Source organism: Mirounga leonina, unplaced genomic scaffold (genome assembly GCF_011800145.1).
Source record: "Mirounga leonina isolate KUSES-001 unplaced genomic scaffold, KU_Mleo_1.0 Mir_53, whole genome shotgun sequence".
Classification (NCBI taxonomy): domain Eukaryota; kingdom Metazoa; phylum Chordata; class Mammalia; order Carnivora; family Phocidae; genus Mirounga; species Mirounga leonina.
Window position 1 is genome coordinate 54,730,149 of NW_023270807.1, and position 15,354 is coordinate 54,745,502.

At 33.8% G+C, this 15,354-nt stretch overlaps 1 protein-coding gene across 1 annotated transcript in view; it reads left to right on the top strand.

Moving 5' to 3' along the window:
- Nucleotides 1–13,103, top strand: part of LOC118001450 — a 469,207-nt gene extending 456,104 nt beyond the window's left edge. The window contains exons 9-10 of the mRNA XM_034991563.1: nucleotides 11,789–11,894; nucleotides 12,708–13,103. Of these exons, the coding sequence (XP_034847454.1) occupies nucleotides 11,789–11,894; nucleotides 12,708–12,844 (243 nt within the window). The 3' untranslated portion in view covers nucleotides 12,845–13,103. The remainder of the gene's footprint in view (nucleotides 1–11,788; nucleotides 11,895–12,707) is intronic.
- Nucleotides 13,104–15,354: the final 2,251 nt, after the last annotated feature.

Here is a 15,354-nt window from a genome sequence, read left to right on the forward strand (position 1 = left end):
AACACAACTGGATTCCTATACAGAATGGACTGAAAAATATTTGAAAAAGTAATAACTGAAAATATTTCAAATTTGATTTAAAAAGGTATAAACCCTCATATTCAAACCCAAGCAGAATAAACTTAATAAAAAACACATCATGAACATCATAATGAAATTGCTGAGAACAAGTGATAAAGCAACCAGAGAAAAAACACAGAGGAGCAAAGATAAGAATTATTGTAAACTTTCATCAGAAATTATAGAAACCAAAAGACAATAGAATGATACTTGTTAAATGTAAAGAAAAAAAAAACCCTATCAATTTGTAATACCTATAAGTTTTATGCCTAGTGAAAGCATCTTTCAAAAGTGAAGGAAAACTATTTTTTTTTTGACAAATGAAACCAGAGAGAATTTATCACCAGCAAACCTGCAGTATGAGACATTTAAAAGGAAGTTCAGGCAGAACTAAAATGATAAACAGATGGAAACTTTAAATCTTCACAAAACAATGATGAGCACTGGGAATAATAAATAAATAAATAAATAATGAAAAAGTTTTCTCATTTAAAATGTTTAAAAAGATAATTGAATTTTCAAAAGAAAAATAATGACAATATATTTGGTTTATAACATATGTAATAATGTATGACAATAATAAATGAATGAAAGAAAGTAGAAATGGAAGTATACTCTTGTCAGATTCTTACATTATTCAAGAAGTTGTATAATATTACTGAAAGGAGTACTCTGAAGGATGCATATTTTCAACCTTAAAGCAACCACTTAAATAAAGTATAGCTAAAAACTGACCAATAGTGTAGATAAAATGAAATCATAAAAAGTCAAAGGAATGAAGAAAATAAAAACATATGGAACAAATAAAAAGGAAAAAGGAAGATGTTAGCTTAAGCCCAAGCATATTGATTATCATATCAAATGTATATGGCTAAACAATTAAAAGGCAGGAATATTCAGACTAGATGAAAACCAAATCCCATTAATAAACTATAGACAAGAAAATTATAAGCGAGCAGGAGTGCTATGTTAAATCAAAAAAGTAAATAAAGTAAATTATCAGGGATAAAGAGGATTATTATATAACTATAAAGTGTTGAGTCATTAAGGCATAACAACACTAAGTGTGTATGCACTCAATAAGGACTTAAAAGTACATGAAGCAAAAGTTGAGATAATTAAAAGGAGAAATATATGTCCATGATTAATCGATAGAATAGCAATTAGTAGAACAATTAGAAAATTTCTGAGTATATAGAAAACTTGAAAAAAGATATCAATTAACTTGATCTAACTGATATTTAGAGAACAATCCACCCAACAATAGTAGAATACATATTCTATACCACTTGCTAGCCCATAGAACAAGCATTATTGACATCAGAGTATGGTCTCTGCTTATAGTATATTTAAATGAAAACCAATAACAGAAAGATAGATGAGAATTTTCCAAATATTTAGAAATTAAACATACACTTAGAAATAGATTATGGGTGAAAAAAAGTAATCACAAGGAAAATTAGAAAATATTTGGAACTGAAAATAAGTGAAAATGCAACATATCAGAATTTGCAAGCTGCGCTCAAGCAGCACTCAGAAGGAAATTTATAGTTTTAAATGCTTAAGTGAAGAAAAAAAGAATGTCTTAATTAAGCTTCCACTTTAAGAAACAAACAAACAAAAAGTTAAACCCAAACCAAATAATGGACAAAATTATAAAGATAAAAAATCATTAAGATATAAAACAGACGAAAGTTTTTAGTAGCAAAGAAACCAAAAATTGCTTCTTTGGAAAATATCCATGCTCAAGGATCTGCAGAAAATTTAGAAAAGAGTACTAGTACATAGAGAAAAACATACTAGAAAAAACGAAAGGCATAGCATGTGGGTTGGAGACATAGAAAGAAGATAGAATGAGAAAATAAGCATTTGAAAAAATTGGGCCAAGAATTTTCCGATACATTGTTGAAAGATACAAAGCTACAAATGCAAAAGACTTTAAAAAGCAGAAGCAGGATAAATAAAAGTCAGTACCTAGCTGCATCACAATAATGCTGCTGGATACCATGATAAAGACAAAATGAAGATATTTTCAGATAAACAATAACTAGGAGAATTTCTCACCAGGAGATGAACATTAAAAGCAATACTAAAAGGATTTTTTGGGCATAAAGTAAATGTTCTCAAAGGGAAGCACAAAACTGCATGAAGGATTAAAGTGCAATGAAAATAATAAAAATGTGGTTATTTAAAATTACTGATTGTTGGGACGCCTGGGTGGCTCAGTCAGTTAAGCGTCTGCCTTCAGCTCAGGTCATGATCCCAGGGTCCTGGGATCGAGTCCCGCATCGGGCTCCCTGCTCCGCAGGGAGCCTGCTTCTCCCTCTGCCTCTGCCTCTCTCTCTCTCTATCTCTCATGAATAAATAAAAAAAATCTTAAAAAAAAAATAAAATAAATAAAATAAAATTACTGATTGTATACAATAATAGACATATTTAAAAATATATTAAAATGATAGCACAGATGGAAGAGAGTACTAAGTAAACATAACCTGTTCTAAGGAGTTTTTCATTTCTGGAAGGCAGAAAACTACTACTTTATTGTCAAAATGCATGTTGGTAATGTCTATGTTAACCTATTAGAGAATAGTTTTAAAATGTGCAACTAATAGAGGAGAAAATGGAATAGTAAGCTAATAGAAGAGAAAATAGAATAACAAGAAATTAGTAGTTCAAAGTAGAAAAAGAAAGAAAAAAAAAGCAAAAACAAATTGGATAAATATAAAGCAAATAATAAGATCATAGATTTATGTTCAAATATATTAGTGGTTTTATTAAATATAAACAGAGAATTAAGAGACAAATGTCAGGTTAAAAAATAAAAACACTATAATATATAGTTCTTACAAGGTAGCATAAATAACAGAACACAGAATGCAGAGGTACACATTAAAACTTGTTGTTAACTATTCCGGGCGCCTGGGTGGCTCAGATGGTTAAGCGTCTGCCTTCGGCTCAGGTCGTGATCTCAGGGTCCTGGGATCGAGTCCCACATCGGGTTCCCTGCTCAGTGCAGAGTCTGCTTCTCCCTCTCCCTCTGCCACTCCCTCTGCTTGTGCTCTTCTGTCTCTCTGTCAAATAAATAAAATCTTCAAAAAAAAAAAAAACTTGTTGTTAACTATTCCAATAAAAAGATAGTGGAATTTAAAGTTCCTAAAGAGGAATATTTCATAATGATTAAAGCATCTACTAGGAAAATAAAACATTTCTAAATTTATATACAGATAATATAACATCAAAATAGACAAAGCAAAATCTGAAAGGACTATAAAAAGAATATTCTAGAATCATATGTGGAGATTAAATCCATTTCTTTGACTAACTGATAAAATAAGGAGACATGAAATTAATATAACAATAGAAGATATGAAAACCACAATTAACAAATGTTATCTGATAGATCTATTTAGAACACTGAACTTTAAACAGCAAAATACATTTCCATAAAGCAGATGTTAATAAATTTCAAAGAATTGAACTCAGAGTATGTTCTCTGATGAAGGTGAAATTAAGGTTAAGTTTATTAATAAAAGATATAAGTAGAAACCACCCAATTGTTTGGAAACTAAGCACTACACCTCTAAACTATCTGTGAATTAGAGAAAATATGGAGTAAATAAGAAATTATTGTGATTTGAATAACAATATATTGAAACCCATGGGATGCAACTAAAGCCTGCTTAGAGGGAAATATATAGCCATAAATGCGTAAAAAAAAAAAAAAAAGGCTGAAAATCAATGATCTTAGAATCTATTTCAATAGACTAGGAAAATAACAAAAACTAAATTCAAAGAAAGTAACAATGAAGAAATATTGATAATATGAACAGAAATTAATAACTAAGAAACAAAATCATAATTGAAAAATTAGCACAAAGGGAGATGGTCCTTTGGAAAGAGTAGTAAGACTGATACTTCCCAAGATTGGTCAAAATAAAAAAAGAAAGATGGTACAACATACCAATAACAGGGATTTTAAAAAAAGCGTAACACCAGAGATCCTGAAATAATGTGAACAGTTATCAATCCTAATAACATAAACGATATGCCAGTATATTTGAAAATGTATATAAAATTCAAATTCCTGGAAAACTACAACTTGTCAAGCTAGATACAAAAAGTAATGTAAACATGGATAGTATTCTAACTATTAAAGAAATTGTACTTTTTAACCTTCCCGTAAAAACTCCAGGTAGGAGTGCCTGGGTGGCTCAGTCAGTTAAGCATCTGCCTTTGGCTCAGGTCATGATCCTGGCATCCTGGGATGGAGTCCCACATCCGGCTCTCTGCTCAGCGGGGAATCTGCTTCTCCCTCTACCCTTTCCCCCTGCTTGTGATCTCACTCTCCCTCTCAAATAAATAAATAAAATCTTAAAAACAAACAAAAAACCCCAAAACCTCCAGGTAGATAATTTTAACCTTTAAGGAAAACACAACAATTTTACCCAAACTTTTCCAGGGGAAAAAAAAAATGGAATACTTTCCATCTCATAAATACGTATTTTGTGAGACTAGCATAAACTTTATATCAAACCTGACAAGGACTTTACAAGAAAGGAAAATTACAAACCAATCTTTTATGAACATAGAGAAAAAATCATAAACTCAATGTAGGCATATAAAGTCCAACAGCACATGAAAGTTTTAATATGCAACAAAAAGTTAGATTTATTTCAGGAATCCAAGTTTGTTCAATATTCAAAACTCAATTAGTATATTTTAATCCATTAACCAAATAAAAGAGAAAAATCATATGATCATTTCAAAAGATGCAGAAAAGCATTTGATAAAATTCCACACTGATTTGTCATAAAACTCTTAGCAATCTAGGAACAGAAAAACATTTTCTTAATCTAGCAAAGGCATCTACAAAACTTATAATATTGTGAGTATTGAATTGTGAATTAAGTTTTCACATACTCGACTGCTAGATCCAGCATCTCTACTCCTAAATATATAAACACTTCCACAGCGCACAGTTATGTGTACCAAAGACATATAAAAGACCATTCATAAAAAGACATTATTTGAATAGTTTTAACTGGAAGCAACCCAAATGTGTATCTGTAGTAGAATAGATAAATAAATTGTTATGTATTCAAGCAATATAATACTGTACAATACTAAAAATGAGCACACTACTGCTCCATGAAAAAATATGGATAAACTTCACAAATGTAATATTGAACAAAAGAAGCTTAGGCACAAAGAATATGAGTAATTCCATTTATGTGAAGTTCAAAAACTATCTATGGTAATAGAAGTCAGAATAATAGTTCCATTTGCAGAGAATAATGAGAAAGTAGGATAAGGGTAACTTCAGGCCTCCAGGCAATTTTTATTTATTAATCTATGGATATATGGGTATATTCACTTTAAAACAGTTAATCAAGATGCATTCTTATGATTTGTGCACTTTCCTGAATGTCTGCTTGCTATGGATTGAATTGTGTCACCCCAAATTCATATGTTGAAACCCTAACCCTCAATGTGATTGTATTTGGGGATGGGGCATTTGAGAAATAATTAGGTTTAATTGAGGTCGTAAGTGTAGGGCCCTCAGAGGAAGTGCTCTCTCTCTGCTATTAGAAGACTCAGAGAGAAGGTGGTCATCTGCAAACCAGAAAGGGAGCATTTTTTTAGAACCTGGTTATACTGGCATCCTTATCTCAGACTTCCAGTCTCCAGAATGATGAGAAAATAAATTTTTGTTGTTTCAGCTGCCACCCAGTCTATGATATTTTGTTATGGCAGCCTGAACTAAGACAGATATTTTACTTCCATAAAAAGTTTACTTATAAAAGAAAGTAGAAAAGTGTATACCAACAAGTTTTAGGAGTGGTAGGAAGGTGTAGATATTGGCAGGGACTAAAGATATCATCATGAAGTGATACTTTTTTGGCTAGTTTTTGAAGAAAGAGTACAAGAAGTCAGCAGCAGTAAGACTGAGTTTGAGGCATATTAGAAATCAGTAATAGTAAATGGCCAGGGGTGCCATCTTGAAATTGGGGTTTTATATGAGGATTTGCAATTATTATAGATTATTATGCCTGAGTAAGACTAGTTCATAAAGGAAGGACCACATGCACACTGGAGACAAGGAAATTTTATGGAACACTATAGCTTTAGAATGTTGATTATGCTTAGTTAATGTGTAAATAATTATTGACCTATGTTCTGTGCAGATCTTTGATGTTTGTTTTTAGAAATCACTTTCATCCTTGCTCTATGTTCATTTTAGTGATCCAAAAGTACTGTAAAACGGTGTTGTTTTCTTGCTTTGGTGGACATTTCTTTGAGAAGAATTTTAAAAAATACAGAGACATGCTGATATCTAAGATCTTAGGACCCTAGCTTTGAATACCTACTAGCAGTTTTCAGGTAGCCACCTATCATGCAGATTTAATAACTGTGACTATTGCCATTGCCCATCATGTGTGTAGAAGCTGACAACAGAAGAAAAATCAGAACTATGAGCAACGGAAAGATATATTTGTCTCAGAGCAGCTAAATTCAGGAGCACCAGGGAGTTCTAACAGGGCCCAAGCAAAACTGCCTGGAGGTAGAGCTGTGTTGGTCAAATGCTGACTTAATATGGCTAAGTTAAAGATATGCTGACTTCTGAAAGATTTGTGTGGCTATAACAGTGGTGATGGTCATTAATTGCAAGATACCAATAGACACAATTAGGGAATATATGATTTCTTTAACAATTAGACTATGAAAATTTATAGATATGAAAAATGCTTGAAAGCAAAAGACAGATAGCAGTCTCCTAGTAGATGTTACTTTCTTGACTCTCATGTTCCCTACTGGAAGTGCACAACAGCCAATGCGTCCATCTTATCAGAGTAAGGATCCATCCTGTTCTTTTAAGGAGTCAACTGAGTTTTTCTAAGCATGGTTAGAGAGTTGAAATAAATCTTTCTGATCATGTATAACAACAATAGTCTCAGCATACTCCTGAGAAAGTTCTGGAGGATGAGTTAAATCAGAGGTAGGAATTGAAGGGATCTGACTATCCTAAGTAGGATTTGGCTTTGGGCCTGAAGTCTTGTCCCACTACAACTATGTATTGTCCACAATATGTCAATATAGGCAGTGACCAGGTGACTAACTTCTTCCCATTATGGCAGATTTACCTGCCTGTCTTAGGAGAATGTCACAGAGAAAGCACTCAATAGAGATTTGTTATATAATTGCACAAGTTTTGTAGAAGAATCATGGAATATTTGTTTTCCAGGGAAGTAAAATGAAGGCTTGGAGTTCACAGATGATATTTTCATGTCTTCTTCCAGTGTGAGGCCATTATTTTGAATAGGTAAGGAGAATGTACTATCAAGACAGAAAAACCTATAATTATTATTTTGTGGCACATAGCTGATAAATTCAGACAAATTGCCACCTGAGTGGTGATAGAGTTCTTCTTAGACCATCAGGAAGAGTATAGACTCACTTATCTGATTTAAAAGAATTTAAAATAACATTTGAGAAGGATAGATAATTCCAATCAATATTTTATAAGCTGGATACTACTCAGTTTAATAACTACAACATATATAGGATAATGGAGTCATGGAAGCAAGCATGAACAAGTCATATGGCATAGTGAAAATATGAAACTGCATCAAGAAAGTGCCCAGTAATTCTAAGGAAGAAACAACAGAGGAAAGAAAGGATCAGGACACAGAAGAATGAATATTTTTACAAATATACATACATATATAATCACATATATATATACACAAATCATGTATATGTATATGAATATATGCATATGTCATCAGCCATATTTTATATAGTTTATTTATAAATAAACCTAAAATATTATATTTTGCATGTTTTATTAATAAACCTGAAATGCTAACTAAAGTAATATTATTATTAATAAATATTATTATTGAGAAAGCATGTTTGTAAATGTGTGTGTGAATCCATAGCCCAGCCAAAAGGAAGGTGTACCTTAAACTTTTCTGTTATCAATAATAGGACTGGCCCAACAGCAGAGTCAATGATGAAGAACAGCATTGTTTGTTATACAAAAGTAATCTAAAATTCATTTGATGTATTTTTACTCCCATAGTCTCATAAGGGTGAGGAAGCAGTCTGATAAATTCTACTGTTTTATATAAGAACTTATACATGAAGTAGAAACCATGTCAGCCTTGAAAGAAAATCACATTTCTATAATAGAATTTTAAATATTCACATGAATGCGTAGCCAAATATGATCACCTTACAATTCCAGTCAGTGGTGTTCAAAGAGTTCAGAGAAATATGAGTATAATTCCATGCCCAGGGATGGTAAAGATGAATACAGTTAAAAAATGATGGAGGGCTAAAAAAACAAAAAGGAATTGTGATTTATAATTGGAAATAATTATAGTGAGAAAGCAAGAGTCATGGGATGTTACCAGTGTGCAACTCTGTGTATTATCCACACCCAAAAAGCATACAAACACAAGTCAGATAAGGAGTCTGTAACCAAAGATAAGTTCAATTGAGTAACACATTTGTGATAGCAATGCTAAAACTTGTGCCCCAAATCTTAATCTTCACAGAAAAGTGATCAGGGCAAACAGGACCTGGGGGGCAAAATTTAGGATAGGAAGAGGACTAAATCCACTGCCTTTAAGAAAACATACGTTATGACAAAAAGAAGGAAAGCCCCAAATTACTTAATTCCTTGTTGCTTTGCTGTGCTTTTTTTTAAAGAAAAAGTTCATCTTTCTACAAAGAAAGTATAGTTTATATATGTTTAAGAACTAAATGAAGTAGGCCCCTCAAATGGGGAAAGGGATAGAATTCATGAAGAATGATAGAACTGAAGATGTGTCAACTGGAAAAGGTAAAATTTGAGAATGATGTTATAGTTGTTTTCAACATATTGCAGGTCAGGCATGCGAAAATGTAGTCTTATGTATTCATAATAAGCTACATGATATATTTGACTGCCAATTATGCAAATTTTCCACAGTATAAATGGCAGTGATTTAATAACATCAGAAAGGATATCAACTAAACAAGTAAGATCTCCTTTACCAAAAGTCTTTCAGCAGACTACTCAACAGGCAGAAAAGGATTCCTTCCGTGGAAGATATGATGCCTGTTAAGATCCTTTTCATTTCTGTTTATTTGAAGATATTGTGAAGTTAGATAATATGACAGTGACAAGTCAGGCTGGGAAACAAAACTAGAGACAATAGTTTAACTAGACTCAGAGGTCAAGCACATGGAACTGAATGAGGGTCTAGATAACCAGTCTTAGATTTCAATTTTCAGAACTGAAGTAGCAGAAAGATGGACACACAATGGGAATTCCAGGAGAATCCAAGTGACTTTAAGAACTCTTGCTGAATTGGGGCATTCAGTAGAGAATTCTTGCCCTCCTTCATAAAGACCGTGGAATGTTAGTGGTATTTGGGAAGGAAGTATGAAATGGACTGGAATAATTTAGTCAGTCCAGGGACTGAAGCAACTATTGGAGACTTATGTTCTTACAATGTCCAAGACAGGTTTAATGAAAATTACAATAAATCAAGGAACAAAATGAAAGCTGATCAAGTAAATGTAACACACACTTTTTGCAAGCTACATATGTTATACTAATGCCTAAAGAACATAGTTTATCATGTATACTCCAATAGCTAACATTTATTGAGCATTTGTGTATATTAAGTAATTTACATATATCATCTTTTTATCTTTTATATTATCTCTGTGAAGCAGAAACGATTATTATCATAAGTTTATGAATAAGGAAACTGAGCCTTAAAGCCGTTAAGTAATTTGTCCAGGAATGGAGCTAAAAAATGGTAGAACCAGTAATCTGTAGGTAATGGTGTTGTAGATTACTGATGTTGTTGAAATTCAGACTACTCAGAATTGTAGCTCTGGGAACAAAGAAATAGAAACTGACTCAAGATGGCCCGTGTGCCTTTTGGAAGGTTGGCAATAAATGTGGCACCAAACTCTGGATCCAATCAAATGTTTGGTACTGTCCAACCTCCCATATGGTTGGGAGGTCTGGATCTGTCACAGATGTCGTAGGCAGCTTCCCGCATCACCTGCAAGACATATGTGACATAAATGGGAAAGCAAGATTACTAAAAGTGTGCCCCCAGTTGGGCCTATAACTGTGAAGTGAAGATCAGCACAGCAGCAAGCATGGGAACTGGGCAAACATGGGGGATGGTTCACTTTAAGCCCTGAGTCAGCTGCTCAACAGCGAGCTGAAATGGGGGCACTAAGAGTAGGCAGGGCTGGCAAAAGAAAAGCCTCAAGGACACATTGAATCACAACTTCTAACAATGTGGCATGGCTGTGCAAACAACATCAGACAGGCCAAACTTACATGCAAAAAATCAAAGACTGAGTGACTCATTTTGGGCAAATGTGTCTGGCAGCCTAGGAGGAGGAAAGGCAGGGCTGTAAGTACAATATGCTCTACAGACAGAGGAGAGAGTCCCAGCCCGAAGACAGTTTCCATGTGTACAAAGTGTGGAAAATCTGAGACATGCACTGGGCTCTTCAGCCACATTCTCACCCTGAGAAAGTAATCAGCCAGCAGAAAAATCTCCAATTTAAATGACAGCAAAATGTATGCTTGGAATTATCTGACCAAATTGGCAACTGAGATATTCTAGGGACTTAATTTGCACATTGAGTTTTAATAGTATTATATTTGTATAGCAGATTATATAACCAAAAATGTTAATGGAAAAATGATTTTATTTGACTGGGAAATTGGCACCCCAACTAATTGTCTGAAAAGGAGCCAATTTTAAAATTCAGATGCTGTTTGAATGAACTGTTATTGGCTGAATTAGGATTTATTGTGTAAAATACATAGTTTTTTAAAAATAGCCTCAGGAAAGAGAAGGGACTCAATGAACTAAGTTTGTGTACTTTACTATCTTCTGGGATAGATTTCAGGGTGGTCCAAACAAGACCATTGGAGAAGAATATTGGGGTTGGGTGGGGATGGAAGATGAACAAATGGTCTGAAATGAACATGCAATATGAATGTGTATGTGGTCAGAGTAAATAGGAAAATGGCTTGTCATCTATCTGCCATTTAGCCAGAGCAAATCTCTATTAAAATATTTGACTACCTTTTATAAGTGACTTGTACTTTTATGTGCTTATTTAGTGTAGACTAGGATTAAGTGCCACACATATTTTGGAATGACCATATTTTTGTTATGGTATTTGGAGTCCTTGAAACAATAAGAAAATTAAAAGTTTGCCATTAATTTTGGTGATGATTTTTCTTATCATGAAATCATTCGCTATAACTGGCCAAAAATAAATAAGAAATAAGATTAAGTGGCAGTTGTTTTTATAGGAGAAAGCTTTGCAGATAATGAACTTTTTATTGTTTTTAAAATATTCCCTTTCTTAGCCAGGTGTAATGAACTTATTATGTTGGCTAACCCACCCCTTTTCAGGAGAAGCACAGATCTTGTAAATAATGGTTGAAATTGCCCCCTTCATTTAGGAGTGTGGAGTCTCTTTTTATTACATGCCTTCAGGATATGGAAAACATGAGATTTCCCTAGAAAGTCAGGCCTTTTCTTCTTTACCCCAACCCCCACCAGCCCTACTTTTTAAGACAACGTCTTCAAGTTGCCATAGACCAACTGTGAGTGTTAAATGAATATCTTTGACAGGAGCTAAGTCTTTTGGGCATTGAAATAAGGTTTTCCTCCTTTTTTGGCATGTGAAGATTGAGTGTACTTTGACACCACCAGCAGAGGATGTGAGCAAAGCAACTTTCAGAGCCTCAGAAGTGTCAGCAGAAGGAAAAATCAGCACAAGGAGAAAGCACCAAGGTAATTTTCCCACCTAGAGTATTCCATAAAGTCACTCAGCTCGTTGCCACTCTTGGCTGATGGAGCCTCCTTCTCTGTTGTTAAATGCCACATACACTGTCAGCCTCCAGGGCTGTTCAGTTATACAGAAAGAGACACAAAGGTGGAAACAAAAGCAGCAATGCATTGGGCTCAAGTAAAATTTTTTAAAAAATAGCACTTCATACTTCCCATATCCCATAACCAAAATACCTATTTTGTTTGATTGAATTTCTTTAAGAGATGAAAAAATCCATTTCTACGTGGGGAAGGGTTTTCTCCTATTTATCTGGTGTTTTATTTTAGATTTGAAACTGAAAAGTATGATTCTATTTCTGCATTTTGAATGCATTAAGTTCATTGCTAATGCTAAAGTTTCTTAAAGTTTTACGTAATATACATAAATGAAAGTACACCTATCATACGTGTAGAACTGGTAAATTTTTTCAAGTGGCACATGTCCATGTAACTGGTACCCAAATTAAGCAACAGAAAATTACTCATGCTAAGTTTTTCAGTAGTTGCATTTTCCAAATGCTTTCATTTCTGTGGCTTTTCAAGTCTTGGGGGAAAAAGAAGTAACCTCCTTCGAATGGCAACACCTGTGCTAAAACACGTATCTTTCTCAATATATCCCCTAATAGCATCATTGAATAATTTTCATTAATGTTTTAAATTCATTGCACATAGTAACCTGTATAACTATAGGAAAGGACAGAAATTAGCATTGCAGAGTATGAACATTTGCTACATGGCAAAACTGTTCTTTTTGGCAACCATTTTGCATTTTTAAAGCCACAAGCACCCTGCTTACCAGAACTCCAAACACAGGAACAGCAAAATGGGAGGAAGGTGCTGTGACTACAAGAAGGAGGGCTGAGGGGTTAAAGTCATCGCGGAATGACTTCACCACTGCTGCCCCATATTCATAGTCTCGGCAAATGAATGAGGAGAGCCCCATGTGGGATTACAGACTTGCTGGGAATGGATGAGAAACCTTCTGCTCTGCTGGAGTTTGTAAGTAGTTTCTAAGAACTGATTTCTGCACAAGTGAAATTGATTGGATTGTTTTATTTTTCTTCTGGCAAGAAATGTTTTCATCTCTGCATATCCCTCTCCCTGTTCTCTTTGGCTGGCTCAATGACAAAACCTTCTGCAAGACCCAGATACAAGTTATCTCTTGTGTGAAGTCTTCCTGATTACCCTGTCTCAGCCCCTGCCCCTTCCTGGATTATGGGACCTTATCCTCCTTCACAACCTGCACAATCCCTCAGAGCTATAATAAACTTTCTCAGTCTCTGCCACTCACACATCCACTGGGTTGGGAGTTTCTAGAGAGCGCAGACTGTATCTTTCCAACTTTGTATGTTACTGTCCCAGGTTGCTTTACTCCTTCAGTTCCAGGTGTGAAAGACCAGAGGCAGATTTATAGATGAGGCAGAGACTACTGCCGAGCATCATCACCTAGAATTCTCTACTGTTATCAGAGTCCTTTCTTCAGACTGACCTACTAATTGTTTAGGCAGCAACCCACTGCTGAGCTGGGGGTGAGCAACCACTCTCCCAGACTGTCCTGTTAAGCATCATGAGGAAAGAAGACAGACAGAACTTGCCATTAAAGTATCCTCTAAAAAACTTGTGTTCTAGAAAAATCATTGTCTGGATCTTGCAAGAAAAGAGTAAAATAAAACCTCTTCCCCTTAATGATTGTTACCTGACAAACACTTCTTTTTCTTCCTTTTTTAAAATAAAAAGTAAGCAACAAAAATAACACACACTATAGCCCCTATTACTATCACCAAAAGAAAAGGAAAAGGAGGGAAGTGACTGAAATCCATTGTTCTTCTTTGGAGTCCAGGTGGCCCCCATCGCTTTCTCTCTTCTTGAGGTCAATCAGAGGTTCTCTCACTTTTTCTTTCTACATTCTACCTTTTAAAATTTTATTTTCAGAGGATGGGCATAGTGGTTCCTCTAAAAGGTATATTACACTTTTATTGGTAAACTATATGTATTTTACTCTTTGGATATACTGTGTAAAATTATATGGCAATTTGAATATATTCAAATGAATATATATTTAGGCATTGAAAGCATTGACTTATCAATACTAGAAGTAATATGCACAAGTCAAATTGCCTAGGTTTAATTCTGACTTTCAATTAAAATGCATTTGCTCTTGGGCAAGTTATTTAACCTTTCATCTATATAACTGGGATAATAAAATACATCTCTCAGGTTGTTGTGAGAATTAAATGTGTCAGGATATTTAAAGCTCTTATAACAGTGCAAATGGCAAATGTTTCATAAATTTTATCCATTATGTAATAATAACTACCATTATATTGTATATAATATGCTAGCACTAATAATAAATAATTAAAATGAAAAGGGACAAGAGATATCAAAATGAAACATTTGGGTATTATGAATAAGAATGTATCTGTCTGTAGTTAACAGCTAGGTCTTTCAAATTCTTGAATAATATTAAACAAAAAAAAAAGGGGGGGTTTTCTTTATCCAAGAATCATAAACAAGGACTGGCAGTGAGAGCTGAATTCCTGTATTGTTCTTTGTTATTCTCCTTACATATAGTCAGGTGTGTTTAACAGCTACTCAGATATTAAGTGTAATAATATTGCACTAAACAACCATTATTTAAATTCACCATATGAAAGTATTGTTTGATGATATTTTATGTCCATTGGTAAAATACTTTTGTATAATAATGAAAGATCTATACATTGGTAAATTTTAGAATTAGGTTTTGTAACACTTAGTGATAATATGCTAGCATAATAAAGATAATGTCTCTTAAAAAAGCCAAAAACCTTAAAAAATAGCTTATTCTCAGAATATTTCGTGACCTTGAAAATAATTTTGGTGGCATTGGTGGTTTAACATTTTTGGCTACCATGTTTTCCCCACTTTTTGGCCTGAAACGCCTTTCTTCAAAGTTTTCAGATATCACGATTTGCTTTCCAAATAGAGATGTGAGGATCTTCTATCAGAAGGGTTGAGTGTAATTTGTTCAGGGGGTGAGTTGCTGGTTATGAGAAATAGATGCTTCATTTGCACTGCACCGTTTATGAAATGTAGCAATACCAAAATACTCTAACGAAACTTATTGATAAACCTGATAAAAAGATGAATAACGTGGTTAGAAATTCTAAGAAATACAAAGATACATAATGAATATGCAAGAAGCATCATTTTCTGGTATAGAAATAATGACACTAAGTAGGGTTAGGCTTTCTCATTTCGTACTTTTAAAAATAGATACTGCGATTAAAAGAATCTGAGATAAAAATGAATTTAAACATACTTTCCTAAAATGTTGATCTTAATGGGTTTTTCTAGAAAGTACATGCAATATTGGTTTTCACCATCTCACAAAAGTTTTACATTAGTAGAATTTGAAAGCAAATAAACAGTAATTATTATT